A 21,598-nucleotide genomic window follows, 5' to 3' on the forward strand; every position below is an offset into this window, starting at 1 on the left:
CTGATACCGATGTTAATAACAGATCCCTTATCTTTTTGTAATTAAAGCATATTCATTTTGGATTCAAGCAAAACAAATTCTTTATATTGTGGGTTGTCATAGGAAATGCCTTTCCCTCAGTATTTCTACATTTCTGTATTGTTTAATGTTATCTTTTAAGTTTATTAGTTGTAGTTCAATTAGATTTACTGCTGGTTCCACATGAATGGTTTCTAGAGGGGCGCTAATAACTGCAGCACCCGGTTTGTTTTCAAGAGCGAGGGAGAGCGTGGCATAAAACGACTCCGTTTCCGTAATGCTGAAAGACTCTATTATCTATGTTCATGTGTTTTATATAAGAAGGGCGCACTGTGGTGGTTGAGAGTATCTTTCTGTCGTTTAACCTGCTCTATGTGTGTGTGTGTGTGTGTTCGTTTACACCGCTAACTGTGTGAGTGTACTGAGCGTCATTGATATTTTAGATTATTTTTCACCACAGAGAAATTTAATCCCAGAAGCTGTTCTCTACAGAAACACTGGAAACCGTCCACACAGCAGACGTTATTTGTGTATTTACAGGCGTCAGTGCATATCCACAAGCACAAAAACAGCATCAGGCTATCAGTTAATATTCCAATATCAGACCGATAACAATAACTAAAACAAACTCCACATATCGGCAAATAATATATCGCCCGCCGATATATCGTGCATCTCTATCCAGCAGTGTTACCATTTTGGTACCTACACTACTCTACGCAGCTTTACTATTAGGTCAATTTGGTACCTGGACCCAGTTCCTTTTTAGTATATGCTCTCTTGTGGTTCCAAGCAAGATGAGTTTTAGGCCCTACTTGATATAGTCAAGTAGAGTAGGTACCATGCGTTGGAAAAGTGCAATAAACTCTTGAGCAGTCAACTCATTCTTTGTAGTGCACACACAGGAGATAAAGCTTACTAAAACCGATCTCTTTCGCATAAAAAGCACTTGTATTAACGAGCTCATACTAACAACCGATTACACTGACTAAGGGGCTCTATAAAGAGCTCCAACTGAAAGCATGTGGTCTTTAAGTGTAGCCATAATATCTTGAGTATTTGGTACCACAACATATGCCTCAATCTCGAGGCTTTTCTAGGCCAGAAACAAACAAACAAAAAAATCTGACTGCATATATTCAAATTGCGAAGAAGTTGGCTATGGGCTGAAGGAGCTTAGAACATAAACAGGACTGGGCCCTTGCTCTCTGGGCAATCCCTGTGGGTTTGGGTTAAGAGTTGGACTTAATGTGCCTTTGCAGCCGATGAGTGGGATGTAGAAGGGGTTTAGGCTGGCTATACATAACTGCAGTTATTGTGGTCCTATATCTGCAGAGTCTTAAGGATTCCCTTTCCAGGGAAAACATCTTGAATGGTTTGTTGTGTCTTCTGAGTCTTTAAGAGGTTGCTTCTCAAGAATACCAGGTCTGGACAAAACTGGACAAAAGGAGCAGTTCACATTTTTGCTCACAGCATTGGTAACATACTGGAATATCAGTTGATTTGTGTCTTTAAAGAGGTGGAAAACATCTCAGCACATCTCCCCCCTGTGTTTTAGGGACCTCCTGAAAAGCTGCTTTAGAAATGTCAAAAATAAGGTATTGAATGTCAGTGACAATGATGTAATAATTATAACATACTTATTATAATGAGCTACTGCCTGAGCATGAAAAAAGGGCAATTTTTTTTATTGTCATGGATTGTAACAGTAGTTTCAGTACTTTAACAAACAGGGCTAAACAATTGCAGTCTTCAGGAACATTACTTTGATTTGAGCCCTAACGGTGATATTAAATATGTCAGGCAACAACTAGCAACGCTGTGTATCCGCAATTGGCGTAAAATAAACTATATCGGGCAGATGTAGTAATACTCTTGTGGACATGGCAAATAAAAACATTGTATAAATTAATTTTGTATCAAGCAGCAAAAATGTTGTCAAATGTTGTCTAAAGCCCTATTCCGATGGGATTAGTTTTACATGGGGAGCTGGGGTAATGTCATTTTTTTCCCAAGACCTTAGTAATGTTTATGGTGGACTCGCGCTAAATAAGCAAACGCTGTGAAAATAACATAGATGGGAGGAGCTACCCGATTCACATACCTCCGTCACACAATGTGGATCAGACACAGCAGAGCTACTGGAGTTTTTAGACTGTCACAACTGTTCTGAGATCAGCCCTCGCACCAAAAACATACAGCCCTCAACGACTTTATCTTCCAGTCCTTCATAACATAACGGGCAAGAAGTGTGACTAATCCTTCATCCACCGTTTAATGGTAACGACACACGTTTATAAAACGTATGGAGGCTACTAGTGTGAACAAAACATAGCTGCAGGTCGTTTTGTGGATTTGAGCGTGGTGCGTTGTTCAGCCGCTGAGCTTTTACTTAAATACAGGAGGTCATCGGGTTACGTCAGTCTCGAGTTACGATGTTTCGTGGTTACGACACATCTCCCATTTACTGTATAAAGCCTTGTTTCGACTTAAGTGGTTTTGTGACGTAAACGTCATAACACAAACTTCGTGTGTGGTGTGCGCAGCGGAAGAATACACGGTTACGCGGCTTGGGACCGAGGAGGATAGGTGTTAGGATAGGATAAGTGCTTACAGTATGTTATTTACGTACAGTATGTACGCATGTTCCGACTTACACCGTAAATTGGTTTACGACGTGACGTAGGAACGGATCAACGTCGTAAGTCGAGGACCCCCTGTATTTAATCTCTAAACGCATCCTTCAGCTCCTCCGTTCTCGAGAAAACCCACCAAAAACTAATTTTCTCCAGGATATGAGCCAATATTACTCAACACTGAAATTCAGACAGGATTAATATGACCTGGGGTCGTTTTTACTGCTCGTTTTACCATAGGTAAAAGGCTCAGGAATCTTTCCTGAAATGGTAGCACCCACTCCGGAAAAATGAACTACTGACATAACTCCTCATGTCCACAGGTAAAAGTAATCCCATCACAACAGGGCTATAGCCATTTAACACTGCAGAGCTCCAGAACATTTTGTTTGCCCAGTGAGGCAGGTGATGTTTGTGTTTCTCACTCACTATGTTCCTCTTGTTTTTTTCCCCCCTCCTCTCAGTATTTTTGTTTGTCCTTCACTTCCCACTCCTCCTTCCCCATGTCTGCTTCCCTCTTACTTATCCATTTCTCTTCACATATTTTGACAGAAATGCTCCATATGACATTGCATGTCTTGCAGTGTGACTACTGTACATGTACACATTGTGATGATGATGTTGACATCATTATATTTTGCAGCCCTACCGTATTGTGGTGGTCAGGGCTTCTGTAGGGCACTGCAAGAGTGAGCCAGAAAGAGGCATCCGCAGTCCAAATTGAATGAGTCTGCATGAGAATTCCCCAGTCTGCTCAGAGTACACGGTCTCCCCATAGACCCCTGTGCCCCTTTTAAAGTCTAACAGAGCAGCCAGAGAGGTGTCCCTCTCATCTGTGGCAATGAGATTATAAATCACCAGAGCCCCAGGAGCCAACACTCTGACATGGGAAAGAAGAGAATTTTCTGCACCAGTTCATCAAGGGACGATGGTCATTTACAATGAGGTCCACTGAGAGAAGACAAGTGCTTAGACACAGATATATGGTAATGAATCACTTTATCACTAACGGAGGATTACCAGTGAGGAATTCCCATTTCAACCGAACACTTTTTACCTTGTACAAAGAACTTACTGAGATCATAGAATGGTATGTCACTGATGAGTAAAATTTTAAAAAATTATTTTATTCATTCATTGAGTCCTTTACTTTAACTGCTTCACCCTGTTCTCACACATACACACACATACTTGTAGTCAATTCCACACACTCAGCCAGTCACCCACACATGCAGGTAATTTCACTCTAACTGGGCAATTATGCGCAGTAAAAAAAAGTGTGTGCAATTATTTGTCATTGTATAAAGTACAAGAAAATGTACTATCACATTTAACCCATCTGTGGCAGTGAACACCTTCACACTACAGCATTAGGGGCTGTGAACACACACTGTTGCAGGTTCGGTGCCTTGCTCAAAGGTACCTTAGCTGTGGACTGAGGGAGGGAGACAATGCTTATGTATGCACAGTATATATGAACATTTTGCATCGTTCTTTTGCAATAAACCGTTCCACTTCCATGAATTTTTGAACTGTGGGAAGACACCCACACAGACACAGGGAGAACACACCACACTCATTAATGTCCTAAGTGACCAATGGCAGGGATCAAATCAGGTTCCCAGAAACCCTGAAGCTGTGGGGCAGCAACACTCTTTTCACAGCAGGGTATGATTCCATCTTTGAATGGTCTTTCTCTTTTGACAATATTCCCCTTTCAGAATACTTGACTCTATTCTCACTAAAGTGATGTATTGTACGAATCTTCACACGTTAAAGGTTATCAGACCATTTTGTGAACTGATCAAGACTGCCAAATCCTGAAGAAGCTGAGCTGACCTCATTAGGGATGCTTCAGGCATGAACATGTATCTTGAGACGGAGTGTATCTCTGCATCTGTAATCAGCTGCTGTGGTAGTGAATAATCGTTCAAGCCTTCAAGGCAGCCCACACTTCCATTTTTAATTTGTCTGGCATTGCTGGCTGAAAAAGCTTTGCTATTGTCAGTTTACTACTGCTGGGCAATTCGAGCTTTAACTGAGAGAGTAAAGAAAAGAAGTGGTGAGGATTGTCCAGCAGCTAAAGAAATTGGTGCTGAAAACAATATGGACATTATAGAGTAATCCCAATTGACAAAAACACTGGGGGTCTTTCATGTCTTGTGGTATTATTTTTAAAAAATGTATTTCAAAAACTATAGCTGTTCTAGCCAACCACTTCTTTACATATGGTATTACCTGATTCCAAACAGGTTTGGATGCTGAGGAAGATGTAAATTAAACAAAAAAGCAATGCTGTGTAAATCATTTTTTAAATTGTAAATACAACAAAGATATGAAACAAATATTTAAAATGCTGAACTGAGAATATTTATTGATTGATAAATATGCTGTATAAATGTTTGGGAACTGTGGGAAGACCAGCTGTTGTAATTTGAAAAGTAATATGCCCCCCCCCCTTTTTTTTTAAACAACTTTGGGTATCCATTAATTTTTATTTATTTATTTTCCATTTTTTCATAATGCACCAATTTTTCTTCAATAGGTGATAGATCTGGACTAGTTTAGCACCTGGACTCTTAATGGGGATCCATGCTGTTTTAATCCATGCAAAATATGGATTGACCTTGTCTTACTTGTCTTACAACGGTTTCCTTAAAAATCACAAGAACTGAATGGCAGCATGATGCTTTAAACCTGTAGGATAGGCCTATATATTGTTCAGCATTAACAGTGCCTTCACAGATATGCAAGTCTTTTAGGCCATTTGTACTAATGCACCCCATAGCATCACGAATGCTGAACTGTGTGCTTATAACAAATTGTATGGTCCCTTTCCTATTTAGCCCGGAGGATGCAGCATTCATGACCCCCCCACCCGAAGATGATATGATCCCTTATAGAGGGATATAGAGATCTATATAGAGTTCATTTTTGTGGTGAACCCTGCCACATCTTTAATTCTAAAAGACAAAAATCATTACACAACTTCACTACACATAAGCTGGAAATGGACGTCACATGATCTAGGCTGGGACTAGGGGATGCCTACAAAAATAAATAAATATATAAATAACATTTAAAAATGTGCAATTATTTAATAAATATTGTTAATTGGCCAGTGACTCGCATCCTACTTTCCATTGTTTACATATTACATGCACACAGCTATTGAGGACTTCTGGTAAAGCAATTATCCAAAAGATCTTTACATAAGTGCTCTAAACAGCTCTAAAGACCTCTTCCAAAGATACGGATATGTAGCATAATACTTGGCTACCAGTCAGACAATCGATTTTGCTTCTCATAATTGGATATGAATGAAAATATACAAGTTCTAAAACACAATTCAATGAAAATAAAGCTGTAGTCCTTGCTTTTCCGTAGAAAACAGTTCCACCTGATGGTAGTCGCCTTACACCAATGCCAGAATGAACAGCAGCTGGAGCCAATAAGATTATAGGGTGAGCTCATCACGCCATTCAACAGTGAATTTAGACAGATGGAACTTACGAACAGTGTCACAAAGACGGTGGTACTATCACAAAGACATACATGTTCAAATACCCACACACCTTGGCATACCCGCCAGACCTTGTTACTGTAATAATTATGCAGATGCATGCTTGCTCCATCCTGTAAACACAGGCAAAATCTTCTGAGGTTTACCCCATGCAGAGACAGACAAAGAGATTCCCACCAAACCATATGTCTGAGGCTGAAAGTAAACATGTACAGTGTGAACACAGCATAAAGTCATTAATATTCACCCCCAATTATGAAGTGCCAATGCTAATCAAAGTCCAACAAACCCAAGGCATATGCTAGCTTAATTCAAAGAAAAACAAAAAAAGCACATGGCATCAACAGCCATTTATATGCAGTAAGCAGCTTTGGTTACTTTCAAGTGTGTTGCCTGTTCACAAAGTAAGGGTTTTGGAGAGTTTTTCTCTAAGACACGTCCCTGCCTGAGAAGAAAAGCCGAGTGTTTTTAGGTCAGCCAGATCCCTGGCTAATAACACATTTCAGTGGACTTTATTTATCTCTCCGGCAGCCCCCCCACTGTCTGTTTTTCAAGCATCTTTCTCTTCCCTTTGAACTTTGGCGCCATCCCAAAAGACCCAGTCTTATTTTAGGCTTCTGTTGAAGTCAGAAACAGAGGGAGCATCTCTCAAGGGCTCTGATCTGAATAGTGTACTTATCCAACCTTAGCCTTCTATGCAGACATGCTGTGTGGAGCGTTGTTTCATAATTATAATGCCAGAAGAAATTAGCTTGTTTTTCTTGTCTGTAAAGTCCAACAATCCCTTTGTTTGCACTAGATTTGATAGTAAAAATGACTGTAGGACCATCGACGGTGTGCTTCCAATCCCTTTTAATCTGTAAAGTCGAAGCCAAAAATGTCCGCCATGTTGTGAGGTTTACAACCAGAGTCAGTGTTGTAGAAACCAGAGGCGGAGACAGACACACCTCCTCATTAGGGTAGGCCCTTCCCCTTTTCAGAGCGCCATTTTGGAGCAGAGTGGACTTCTCATTATTTCCTTTTTCTCAAACCGCGTCTGCTTTACATATTGGAACTCGTCCTTCCGCCTTAAAAAGATGCAGCAGTTACTAGTGTTTCAGCAATGACATACTAGCACCCAGGGAACTTTCCAATCCACCTTAAATGGAGCTGTGTACTGTGGATACACAGCAAATTCATATATCACAGCAAATTAGATAAACACTGTTAGTGTAATAATTTAACACTCTCAGTGTTCACACTAATAGTGTTGATTTAACACTGGAGAATTTGCTGTGCACGAGAGGAATTTTTCATTCTACAATAAACTATGCAGCATTTAAGGCAAAATTAATTATATCAAGGCCACTATATAATCTCCATTTAAGGTGGAATGAAAAGTTATGCAGGTGAGAGGAAAAAAGTATGTTTGTACCCACTGTCGCTCAGTAGAATTAAAATATTTAAGCATTATCCTTGTAATTTTCATAAGCAGCATGTCTGTTCTCCATGTTCTGCAAGAAAATATGAACCTTTTCCATTTGCCAGTAAACATTCTGGAAGTGTCTGGAGAGGAGGGGATGAGCCTGCTAAAGCTCTCAGATCAGCTTAAAGAGGGAGTGCTCAAGTGCGTGACCCCAATGCTTCCATTGGCCCAGAATTAATCTCTACCTTAAACTCCAAAACAAAAGCTTGCAAACATCTACCCGCCTGAATATCAGTCCATATTTGGGCCATCGCGTTCACTTCTGGAAAACTACAGAAGGATGCTACTATATTGACAATGAATAAGATAAAGTGGGGAGCTTCTACTTTGTTTCCTTGATGCATTGGATGGTCTCAACCATCAACCCTTAAGGGCCAAAACTCACTGAGCTCTATCATCTAATAATTGCTTATCTTTGCATTTCAGTCATGATTATTTTTGTGGTCACCATTGTGGTGACTCAGTGTCCTTCTTCACAGTGCAGCACTGATCTAAACAGATGTGAAAAATAGATATACAGGAGGTCCTCGGGTTACGTCAGTCTTGAGTTACGATGTTTGGTGATTACGACACATCTCCCATTTACTGTATAAAGCCTTGTTTCGACTTAAGTGGTTTTGCATCGTAAACCTCATAACGTGAGCTTCGTGTTTGGTGTGCGTGGCAGAAGAATACGCGGTTACGCGGCTCGGGACCAAGGAGGATAGGTGTTAGGATAGGATAAGTGCTTACAGCATGTTATTTACGTACAGTATGTACGCATGTTCCGACTTACACCAAAAATCGGTTTACGACGCGACGTAGGAACGGATCAACGTCACTCCCTGCGGATCTCACAGCAATTAGAAGCAAGAAGACTAATGTCTCTTTGAGTCAGTAGTGTAGAAGAATCCCATTGTGTTGTATAAGGAAACAGACAGTTATCCTCTGTTAGCAATATTAGCAATATTTTCAACGGAAAACTGTTAGCATGTGCCTGCACAGATTGGAACAGATTCTTGGAGGATAATGTTTTATCTGGACTGCATCTAAATTCTTACTCTTTTTTGGCTTAAAATACTTTTCCTTGTCTTTAAAAAAAAAGTGAGATCAGTGAGTAATGCCCCACACCATTGCGAACCAAGGCGGAATCTCAAATGTCTTCCTAAACCCTGTCTAGTGTACGTCATAAGATAATGGTTTAACGGTTGTATGATGGATTATAAAAGAAAAATGATATTCCTAAATACGTTTAATGTCTCGTTTTAAATTAGTGCACTCCCTGCTTAGTGTTAGTTTTACTCTCTGTGGAGTGCACTATGTAGGGCGTATGGCGCTATTTGATAGACAGCTCCAGTCTACTCACTGACAGTAAAAAAACAGGGCTCTGTGAGGTGGATAAATGGGTCAGGGTTCCTCATTAATATTTCTTTAACTTTAACATCTAAGATATAATGGTAATATAATGGAAATTTCCCATCTATATAAACATCACTGTTTTGTTTGAATATTTTAATACTTAGTCTTAGCCTCAGTCTTCAAAATGCTGGCTTTGCGTATAGTTTTCATAGCACAGAATTCAGAAAGGTTTCCAGCAGCAAGTCTTTCCGTTTCCACAGATGCCTGTGCATGTCATCTGTGTCACAGTTTCATTTCATGGTTTAAATTTGGATCCTTACTGTCTGCCTTTCACAAAGATGCTGACAGTGACTATTGGAACAGAGCGTACCGACGGAAAACAAGGACGCATTATAACTGCTTTAAAAATGCATAAGTCATCATTTATTCATCTGACTGTCAAAGACGGAGTGGCATCAGCAGGTTAATGGTTAACTATTCAAGCTGAAGCTTCTCACAGCTGTCGCCATTGTGATTTTTTTAAATGTCGTGGCCGAAAAAAGTGAAAAAGAGGTGGAAAAGAAATGTCTCAGAAATGTTTCCATTTGGTCGGTGTTTTACGTGAAGGGCCCCCTGAAGGTTTCAAATGGTTTCACCATCGACGAAGCTCTAGATCAAAGACAAATCAAGCAAGCTGTCAACACATTGACTAATGAGTTAGTGACCTTCTTTCTGTTACTCTCTCAAATTCTCGCATTGTCATAATGTAACTTAATCATTTGACACAGCTCCCTGAGGTAACACCACTTTACAAAGAGTCCCCCATTTAACGTATCTCTCTTTTACAGTGTAAATTTCTCAGTTCTCTTCTACAGTGTTGGAGAGCTTCAGAAGTGATGGACGAATGAAGGAAGCACCTGCATTATTCAGAGTGTGGTCCACTGGGAGAAATGAAAAAGGCTTTTTTTTGGGGGGGAGGGAGGATAGGAGCCAGGAAAAAGACAGGGCTTATGGTGAGATTTTAATCCCCAGGTGGTCTAGGCCTGTCTCTAGGTCAGTGGGTGACGCAGGGTCATTTAATTGACAAGTAATATTTTTAACCTTCGGTGAAGGGTGTGGCTGGATGCGATGTAATCTTGACGTACGCTTCAACAGTTCGCTCTCCCTGGAGAGCAGGCTACGTGCTTAGCATGTGCCGGTTTGGGGAAATGGGGGGGTTGGGCATGTGCTTTTGTGAGAGCAGCACTTGAGCAGACCAGCAAGGGTCTAGCATCTTTAAGCAAGTCACGTGATGCAAATCTCATCAAAATTCTGATAGGTTTAAATATGCAGTGATCTTATGAGGTTAAAGCAACACTACGTAAAATTTGGTGTTTGTGCTCTTGAGCTCCCCCTACAGCTACAGAATGAGATTTACAGCACTGTCCTGAAATCAAAACTACACAGAGCTGTTTCTGCAGTGCCTGGCCGAGATTAGCAGTGACAGAGGCCTTATTCTCCTTGTTACAGGTCAATGAAGCATTATAATGACTTTGAAACTGTAATTTTATGGTAAAAGTGCTTTAGAAATAGAATATTTTACATTTTACAGAATTAAATTGTGTGTGTAATTGGCATCAGAACTCCTGAGTTTTCCAATTCTGAAGCACACATCCTGTTTTAGGCTTCTACTGACATTTTCCACCATTTCCCTCTCCTCAGAATTAGTTTATAAGTATTAACTAAAGGATGAGCCTTCCATTATCACCCAGACAAAGTGTGTCAGAAGTATGCTGTGTATATGGCTGGATCTGAGCAGTGAGATTAGCTTACATTAGGACCTCGACCAGCAGCTGGAATCCCATCACATCTGTCTGCTGGCCTCACTGCCTGTAACCTCTCGTTTATTTTGCACTTTCTCTCCAAGTCCTGCTTGCTCCAGTCCCCTCTCTGTACAGTCACTGCTGTCAGGCTCCACTCCTGAAGTCCCTTTACGTAAGAAGCTCTGTGACACTCATCCGTGTCTATTGGCTCTGCTTAACAATAATCCATTCACTGTCCGCACAGCACAGAGCTTGCGTAAACCCTGATTCCATGGAAAACAAGATTGAGGACAACAGTGACGGGGACAAAAGGCCAACAACCACAAAAAGACAAATACACGACATGTTAATTCACATGTGAAGTCAGTTACTAAAAATGGATGCGGACTCTGGATGCTCAGTCGAAACTGGCCAACGTTGAATTTAATGAGCAACTGGATTGTAACTTATATTAGTGTTGCCTCATCTGTATCGCAAAGTTATGTGGAAATTACGTGAGTTAAAGGGAACCTCTATGATTGCAATCAACCTTATTTTTGTATAAAATTCAGAATGTTTCCTCACCATCTGCTAGCTCTCCATTCTGTTGGCACATTGGAATACGGTCTGATGTGTTCACAAAGCCCCAGTGTCACTTCCTCTCTCTCTGCTTATGGCAGAAAAAAAGATCCTTCCAAACATTGAAAATCATGAAAAGAGATGAGGATATTGCTTTATTCCTGCTCCTTAGGTGAGTAATCTTGACTTAGTTTTGCTGGTTCTGATTATTTAGGTAGGAACTCGCTCTGAATTTGGGAGAGCAAACACAGTGAAAGTGCTACAAAACTAAACAACTCGAGTTCCAAATGAGTTTCTGTGGTATTTCAAACAATGAATAAAAATTTACAGACTAAATACAGACAGCTTCTTACTCAGATATTCGGTTCCACCACTTAAAGGACTTCTGAAAGAACACAAATGGCTGTGGGGAGTTTGTTTTGATAGATGTCTCTTCAAACATACTGTTCCACATTAACAGACACTAAGCTTCCGAACGTAAACAAACCAGAAAGAACTTAATTTGCCCAAAATCGTAGACAATCCCTTTAAGTGCACTCTGGCTGTATATTAATACTCTACTACACCTATACCACTAGTGTGTATTACTACCACAAAATTATTTTTTTGCCTTCAAGTCTTTTACAGTAAATATGTTCAAGTTTTAAAGCTGGGATTTTTTTCTAATGTTGGAGCCCGTCAGTCTCTTATATTTGGTGTTGTGATGGTGCGTCAAGTGTTGAAACAGACTGGTGTTATTGACTTTGTTTTCTGAAACAGTTTTTTCAAACTAGTTTACATTTGATTTCACGTACAGTTTCGTCTTCACTAAAGTCAACAAACGTCCAAATAAAAGGCACAGCATTTTTCTTTGGCACAAGCCGCTCGTGTTGCACGGCTGACCACTGTGTTTAGGTTCTCCTTCCATGTGGCAGACTGGATGGGGCAGAATCACATGACTACACGTGGTAGTGTGGTTTTAAGAGGACACAATGGAGGACATATTTAAATAGAAAAAAGAAATAAAACCAAAACTGATATAACCGGTCTAGGCAAGATTACACTAATTAGAAGTTCTGAATGCTTTTTGATTACAATTTGATTAATTGCCAAGTCCTTTATAACACTCTTCCATAGTTCCATATTGCAGCAATGAAAAGAACATTAACAGAATTGCAGAACTAAGGAAGAAAAATGGAATTCAGGTACAAAGACAGAAATGCGCTGTATCTGATATCCTAAAAAAAACTGAAAAACTGTTCAAATCTGAATGGTAAAAAAAAATAAATGCACAAAAATCAAGGCGGGGAAAAATTGAGATTTCATAGGGCCCTACAGTACGTCAGTAAATAACTGTCCTTGACTTACTGTGCTAATTTGAATTCAGTATTGAAATAAATTAACTAATTAACTCATTTGAACTGAGAGAAAGAACTGGATACTGTTGTCTTCCATGGGTTCATAATATAAATCATTCAAAAACTCGCTCGCCGACCAATTCAGCTGGAAACCTGCAACTGGATTTGGTGATTTAATGTCAGGGTTGGTGCATGCCTGGACAAAACCCAAACTTTCCCCCTGGCCCCCACCCAGCACACAATTTCACACAAGAACAAGAGAGAAACACTGCATTGTGATGCTTCCAGACACAAACATCGATGAAGGATTAACCAAGAGCCTGCAAACCTCATTAGTTAGTCTCCAAGACCCACAGCGCATTGAGCTACATATATTATACACACAGGCTCTTGTGTGTGTGTGTGATACTGATGCGACAGGGGTGAGGAAAAGCCCAACAGCAACTAAAGCCTCTTACGTGGCTAGTCAGACTGCAGCTATTTTTGAACAACTGAGTTGCGTTGGGACATTGTGGACATTGTGGACATTACTGGACAAATCAGTTCAGTTCAATGGATAAGGTTCAACACGAGTCCAAAATTCTTTATACACTGACTTCCATTTTGAGTAAAGAATGCTTAGACAAGCCATGCTCCCTTTCAAACACTGGTTTACTGCGTTGTAAACACACACACAATCTTGTATCTATGTGGGAATATTACATATATATGCCATTCATTTTTTGGAGACTTAACAGTAACTATTTTAGTAAATTTAATATTAACCCCTACCCTAACCCAACTCTTCAGCTTAAAATATAATGGTTTTTATTGTGTGGACGAGCAGGTGTGAGTGTGTGAACAGGTTTTGGCCCACGACAGTGAGCTGTATTCCTGGTACACACAGACACAGCAGGTCCATAAGCTCGGGAGAGGGAAATACCTTCAGTTGCATAGTTGTGGTCGCGGAGGAAGCTGTTGTTGATCTTGCGGGTGTCCAGGTCCTCGTCCATTGAAAAGGCGTGCTTACGTTGGGGAGCGGAAAGCGGAGGAACCGGGATCCATGATCCGCCGCCGTGCGTTCACAGGCGCTCGGACATCGTCCCCGGAACCGGATCAAAACGGGGAGGAGTTAGACAGACGACGCGCGGCCCCGGGTCTTTACGGCAAAGAGTTCGACGAATGCGGAGCAGTCCCGCAGTGTCCGAACCTTGAGAGTGTCGCTGAGGCACGGAGCCGATACCGAACCGGGTCCAGTGACTCGCTTTATTGAACGAAGGACGTGGAAAGTCGAGGGGAACGCATGGCGGGAAAACGGCTGTCACGCGCGCCTTTAGAGACTTCAACGGCGAAAAAGTGCGTTTCAGCTTCGTGCGGCTGCAGCTCGCTCCTCTCACCGACGGAGTGGCGCAGCCTGCAGCGACAGGGACCACCGCGAAGCAGGCCACGCCCCTACACCGAGACTTTGCTACAAGCCCCGCCCCCCTAACCCAGTTGCTACTACAAAAGCCCCGCCCGTCTTATAAAGGCTGATTCATACCACGCCTTCTGCCCACTCCGATAGCGTAGATACTACAATGGCCCCGCCCATTCCATAGAGCGGCGTCTTAGGAGCCCCGTCATTGGCCGCCCCCAGAAGGGGTGGGGTTTGAATGTTGGTTATAAAAAACGTGCACAAAACGAAGTTGAGGCCATTTTTATTGTGGGTGTAAATTGACATACACAGAGACGTTGGTTCTGCTATACTTGTGAGGACCGCCCATTGAAATAATGATTCTAACGAACACTACAATGACCCCAACCTTGACCCCAGGCAACCAAAAACACGTGATTTCACTCTTTTATTTACTCAAGTACCAGTTTATTTGGGGGAAAAAGAGATACTCCTATCCTTCTGAGGTGTGTCAGTTACAAACACAGATGCACAGAGAGGGGAAAGGGAGATTACAGCAGAATGACTCAGTACTCCTGGTGTGATGATGCTCCTCTGTACGCTTTCTTCTCAGTGGAACTGAATGGCAATTAAATAAAATGTATTTTATAGTGTGTCCAGTGCTGAGACCCCTAATGAAAGCAGTGGTCATGAGCTTACAACATCAACACCTAGTGAAATACCCGATACCAGTAATGAGTAAATAACAATAAAACACATAATATGGCACAATGGCTCAGTTAAAAATACTTATACATTCATCATAAATGAACCAAGCTAACTGGAATGTACAGAATAAAATAGGTCCCTTTTTATGACCACAAATGTGACACTGCACTGTAACCACTGCAAATATGAGGTGTTCCTACAGCGTACAGGTCATTTAACACAACACTGCTCACAAACGGCACGCACAATATCTCCAGCCCACCATAACACAAGCCACTGGAGCATAGAGCACGGTTCTTGCTTTGTCTTTGTCCGGCACCAGCTTCCCACATCTCCAAATCCTATTGTCCTCACTCTGTGGAGAATGAAATCCTCTCTAGTTCAAATCCCTTTAATTAGGAGATAGTCCGCCCTGCCAAACCTCCCCGAATCACCTTGATACCAATTCCGATGGAATTACAAAAGACTCGGTCCGCACAATCGTTTGAGGTCTAAACCTAGTGTTTTGTCTTTCAATGAGATGGAAGGACTAGCATTAAAGGAACACTAGGTAGTATTCTTACCTTCAAATGACAGCTTTCAAATGTGTGTGATGCTCCACTGACGTGTAATAGGGAGAAGAGAGTTTCTGCCATTGCTAGTCTGGGCTCTGCACTGCAGAAACTGCACTATGTAACGTTCGGAAGAGGGTAGGAAACTGTCCAGACTTCCTCCCTTACTTATTGATTTTGGTACAGTGCTGTAAATATGTAAATATAAAATATGGAGCTCCAGAAGCAAAAAACCCAAATCTTACCTAGCGATCCTTTAACGTAATCGGACACAGAACAGAAACTGGACACCCCAGACACGTCATCGTTTTGAAATACCGTCACCATTTTGTTATACGGTGCTGACGTAACACCACCCAAACCTAGCTTGCAGACAGTCAGACGTGATGAAATGTCTTTGTTGTCGCAGCATGTTGTTTTTTTTTGGGCTGTTGGACTTAAAACACTTAATGACAGTCACCTTTCGTATAGAATCAAATATGAGGAATTTGACCTGGATTAGAAGCATGGAAATATGAGTCTGACTATTGTGTCTGTGCTGTGTGTGGTAGTCAGTGTAGGTATCTTCCTATTTCCACCTTTCCCTCTCGCCTTCTTGACCTCTCACACACACACACCCAAGCTGGCAGGCCACCTGCTGGGCTGAGTGTGTGTCCGGCATGCAGGAGTGTTAATTAAAGCAGGCACGCTATTGATCTCATCCCAGGACTCTCTCAGCTTGCTCCTATTACCCTGAAAATGCTCACTCTCTGGGGCACTGGCCCACAGATCTGTCTGTGTGTGTGTGTGTGTGTGTGTGTGCAGGAGAAAGAGAGACGTGAGTGAGTCAGAAAGACTGCATGGTATTTTAAGGAACACTAGGTACTAGAGATGGCACAAAAACACACATACTTCGGTACCAAGTCGATACCAAAGATTCAGAAAACTATATTGTTCTTGTTTCCTGTGGTACTGGAGGTGGTACCGAAGGCTTCACAAATCTCCCAGACCACACGAGGTCATGCTAATAAGCCGAGGAAGCTAAAACAACAACACCAACACGAGGAATGGCGTCGGCAGGAGAAGCAACAGGTCCGTTGCGACTGGTTGAAAAAGAAAAAAAAGTTACGTATGGAAATATTTTGCGTTTGAGTCCAATGACCAAACAAACCTGCTGCGCCAAATTTGAGTCTTTCCATCAAACCTTTCATTAGTGATCCTCATGTGTAATGAGTACAGGCAAAAGGTTTCCAAAAAGGAAAGGCTCTCAGCGTTCTAACGACACGTCAATCAAGTCTGTAAACCAATCAGGGGCAGAGTTATGGCGAAGTGCAACCAAGGAGGCGGGACAAACACAGACCCCAACTTCAGCAGAGTGCCTTCGGTTTCAGCGTCTAACAGACCCACGCAGCGCGAGAGACGACTCAGACGGTTTTATTTGGAAGCCACAAGCTCAACAAACAATAATCAAGACAATAAATGTTTTCAAAGCTTAGATTTCTTTCACTAGCTGCCTCTCTCCCACTGAGACCGTTTAAATACAGGAAGGATGTAAGAGAGGTTGCCTTGCTCTACAGCCAATCAGGATGAAGCTCCCACCTTCCAACACGTCTGGCATTAAAGAGGTAGAGTACTGCGTTAGAAACGAGTAAACAAAGCAACCGAAGAAAACCCTAATTATTAACTCATTCATTCATTGGTTTATTTTTGTCATGGTATCGAAATTAGTATCGTGTAATTTTAGTGGTTGGTACTGACTTATACATTTCTGGTATCGTGACATCCCTACTAGGTACTCTCTTTACCTCAAGATTACAGCTTCAAAAGTGATTTGAATGTTTTCCTACCCTCCTCTGAAAGTTACATAGTGCAGTTTCCGCAGTGATGAGCCTAGTGTAGCAACAACAGAGGTTCTGTTCTCCCGATTACAAGCCTGTGAAGCATCGCAATGATTTTGAAGCTGTAATTTTAAGATAAAAACACTACCCAGTGTTGCTTTAAACATCCTAGAAATTACATGGCTTCACTAAAATAACAACAGCAAAAAAACCCTACAAACTCACACTGTCCAAACACAGACTTCAGCAAATGAAAGCTGGGAGATGTCAGACAGTATAAATATGTGCTGACTAACTGAGTGTTTGAGTCACTGAGTAATTGTCTGCTGTCAAAATACCATGCGAAACATCATCTTGTGTATGAGAAGGCTGTCTACGACCATCTTGATATACGGAATGTAGACCTATTGGTAACATAAATATGAAAGGATCACACACTGTGTGAAGAACGTCTCTCAGCAATGGCAGCAAAGGCCTGCAGGCTATTTGCTGAATGTAAAAGGGTTTATGGGCATCAGGTGGGTGAAGGACAGTGAAGCAGTAGCAGTAATCTGAAAGGGTCATGCCCTCAAGCAGCAGGAGGCAGCCAGTTTCTGCAGGATAGATAAGAGAACACACATGACTGTGAACTCATGTTCTTCTTTCTTTCTAGCCCCTAGCAACCTCTCGGCACTGACTTTCTCTAATGCATCTTAAATATCATAAACACTCTTTCGTAGCAGTGATCTATGTGTTATTGTAGAGAGATAAATCTGTTATAAAGGGAATGTCTAACATTGTAAGGAAACACTGTTTACTCTGGTTTGTTTTAAGGTGGAAATCTTTTAAGGTGGAACGGTATGTTTGAGTAAAATAAAATGACTGTTGTTTGTATGTGACTGAAGTTTAAGTATTTATTTACTATTTGAATTACCACAGAAACTCATTTGTACCTCAAGTTGTTTAGTTTTGTAGCACTTTCAGTCTGTGTTTACTTTCATGCAGTTAGCTGTCTCCTGAATTTGGAGATATTTCTACATTATGTAATCCGAAACAGCAAAAATAAGTCAAAAATGTTCCCACCTACGGAGCAGGAATACAGCAACATCAACATTAGGAGTTCTCACCATTGTCTAACAACACCCATATGCCTTTTCTCTGCTATGAGTAGAGAGAGAAATATTAGCATAGCAGACAAAGATACCGATTAGCATACCGGTTCTTTTTATTTTTTTTAAACTGACAACAGGGCTTTGTAAACACATTAGACCAGTTTTGACACAGACACAGGGAGAACACACCACACTTCTCACAGACAGTCGCCCGGAGGAAACCCACGCAGACACAGGGAGAACACACCACACTTCTCACAGACAGTCACCCGGAGGAAACCCACGCGGACACGGAGAACACACCACACTCCTCACAGACAGACACCCGGAGGAAACCCACAGGGAGAACACACCACACTCCTCACAGACAGTCACCAGGAGGAAACCCACGCAGACACAGGGAGAACACACCACACTTCTCACAGACAGTCACCAGGAGGAAACCCACGCAGACACAGGGAGAACACACCACACTTCTCACAGACAGTCACCCGGAGGAAACCCACGCGGACACAGGGAGAACTCACCACACTCCTCACAGACAGTCACCCGGAACAGGGCTCATACCCACAACCTGTGTAAACACGACACAGCTTTTGCCCCACTTTGCGCCACTGTGCTTCCCTTAAAGGTTAATTTTGTTATTTTATTTTATTTTTTTTTCAACCCCTTACATAAGCAATGATTCATCAGGATCCTTAAAACACCCTCCCAATGTCCTTCTCAGAAAGCAGGATGAAAAATCACACCCTTTTCCCTCATGGATCAATAGGTTCAAGTGCTGTGAATTTCAGGCACGGACTTGCTCAGAGCACCAGCAGGTGACGTGTGAGGTGTATGGGTATTATTTTATTAAAAACAATTATGATAGGCAGCTGTCGTCATGTGGTGTGTACACAATGTAGACCATGCATGATCCTTGGTTTAAGAATTTTGCGGTTCTAAGATTAGAACCCTTCTTAATGATGCCTCGGAACCACATAGGCTAGAAAAGTACCCACAGCTGAAGCGACCATATTTTATTTAATTTTACGGAAGCCTTGCAAAAGTTGGGCTTATTTCAGGGAGACAACATTGGTGTTAAGAGGCTACAAAATATGGAAACAATAAAACAAGTAGCACATTCATCATTCAATCACCACTTCACCCTTTTCCAGGGTCGAGGTGGGTCCAGGGTGTGGGAGCTAATCCATCACTTGGCACCACAAACTCAATCCCATTCAACGTGTGTTTGGAGCATGTGAGGACACTGGAGCACCCTGAGGAAACCCACGCAGACACAGGGAGAACACACCACACTCCTCACAGACAGTCACCCAGAGGAAACCCACGCAGACACAGGGAGAACACACCACACTCCTCAGAGACAGTCACCCAGAGGAAACCCACACAGACACAGGGAGAACACACCACACTCCTCACAGACAGTCACCCGGAGGAAGCCCACACAGACACAGGGACAACACACCACACTCCTCACACAGAGTCACCCGGAGGAAACCCACGCAGACACAGGGAGAACACACCACACTCCTCACAGAGAGCCACCCGGAGGAAACCCACGCAGACACAGGGAGAACACACCACACTCCTCACAGACAGTCACCCGGAGGAAACCCACACAGACACTGGGAGAACACACCACACTCCTCACAGACAGTCACCCGGAGGAAACCCACACAGACACAGGGAGAACACACCACACTCCTCACAGACAGTCACCCAGAGGAAACCCATGCAGACACAGGGAGAACACACCAAACTTCTCACAGACAGTCACCTGGAGGAAACCCATGCAAGCACAGGGAGAACACACCAAACTTCTCACAGACAGTCACCCGGAGGAAACCCACGCAGACACAGGGAGAACACACCACACTCCTCACAGACAGTCACCCAGAGGAAACCCATGCAGACACAGGGAGAACACACCAAACTTCTCACAGACAGTCACCTGGAGGAAACCCATGCAAGCACAGGGAGAACACACCAAACTTCTCACAGACAGTCACCCGGAGGAAACCCACGCAGACACAGGGAGAACACACCACACTTCTCACAGACAGTCACCCGGAGGAAACCCACGCAGACACAGGGAGAACACACCACACTCCTCACAGACAGTCACCCGGAGGAAACCCACACAGACACAGGGAGAACACACCACACTCCTCACAGACAGTCACCCGGAGGAAACCCACACAGACACAGGGAGAACTAATCAGTTTCATGTTATTAGTTATGGCATATGCTATAGCCTTGTTTTGGCTTATAGACTTTGACATAAAGTTTTTTTTAAGGCATAAAATTAATAGTGCTAATTCTTTTTAGAGTGGAGATATCATGCAAAAATAAGTGTATATTCTATTGCACATGTGTAGTGTTCAATAACAAACTCCCATACATTTGACATAGACATCAATGACAAACGGCAGCATGATACAGACAACGAAGGCAAAGAAACCTAGTATAACGCCCCCATCCCCCACCAGCTAAAAATAATAGATCGTGCATGCACCCCCATGTACCAGATTGAGCAACCACCCCTCTATGCACACACACACACACACACACACACTCTCTCTCTCTCTCTTCAGACACCTCTCCATGCTTCACAAAGTCTTATTAGTAAGTGAGCCAACTCATCTATTTTGGAAAAGGGAGGAAGGAAGGGCGTGGGGGGGAGGGATTAGAGAAGCAGCAAAGAGTGACATCCCTGAAAAACACAGGATGCAGACTGGAGGTTGCACACACAAAGGTGTAAATGAACATAATGAATGATGGTGTGAATGAGGACCATGTAGAGTCAGGTACTGTGTGTGTGTGTGTGTGTGTGTGTGTGTGTGGGTGGGTGCAATTGGGAGAGAGCTGACAAGATAAATGCCTGTCTTTGAGGTAGCAGATTAAAAGCAGCTTTCTCTGGGGTGGGGCCTCACAATATATTGTTTCAACAAAGTCAACACAATGTGTACATTGCAATAGCCGCACAGCAGGAAGTGCCATGTCACATTTTCATTAACTGTTGTGGAAAGTAGTGGTATAAAGGATCACAAAATGTGTGGTTTGGATCATGGATTTGGAGTCGCGGACTGTTTGTGATCAGATTACCAAAGAAAGAAAAGGCAGATGTGTAAATAGTAGTTGTAGTTGAGTTTGAAAATAGTGGGAAAAGAGTGGTCATTACCCCATGTTGAGAACTGGGGGAAACCTCATTCACCATAACACACCTCACACATACACAAGCATGAAGTGGTAATCTGAGCTAACATGGTGCTTTTAGAAGTGTTGTTAAGTGTACTCCATAAACACCCTCATAAACACCCATTAAACCCTCCCAGACAGACCAGAAAAGAAAAATGGACTCTGTAGACTGCAGACAAGTGGAAGGCAGGGGGACATGAGT

General features: G+C 42.3%; 1 protein-coding gene across 3 annotated transcripts in view; it reads right to left on the reverse strand.

Moving 5' to 3' along the window:
* ppp2r2bb (protein phosphatase 2, regulatory subunit B, beta b) overlaps window positions 1–21,598 on the reverse strand; it is a 100,224-nt gene that overhangs the window by 42,361 nt on the left and 36,265 nt on the right. The window contains exon 1 of one of the 3 annotated variants that reach the window (XM_066645465.1): window positions 13,579–14,024. The exons of the other annotated variants lie outside the window; for them this stretch is intronic. Coding sequence (XP_066501562.1) covers window positions 13,579–13,648 — 70 coding nt within the window. The 5' untranslated portion in view covers window positions 13,649–14,024. Of the gene's footprint in view, window positions 1–13,578; window positions 14,025–21,598 lie in introns of those variants that run through there. 3 annotated transcript variants of the gene reach the window in all.

This window comes from Hoplias malabaricus, chromosome 15, assembly GCF_029633855.1.
Source record: "Hoplias malabaricus isolate fHopMal1 chromosome 15, fHopMal1.hap1, whole genome shotgun sequence".
Classification (NCBI taxonomy): Eukaryota; Metazoa; Chordata; class Actinopteri; order Characiformes; family Erythrinidae; genus Hoplias; species Hoplias malabaricus.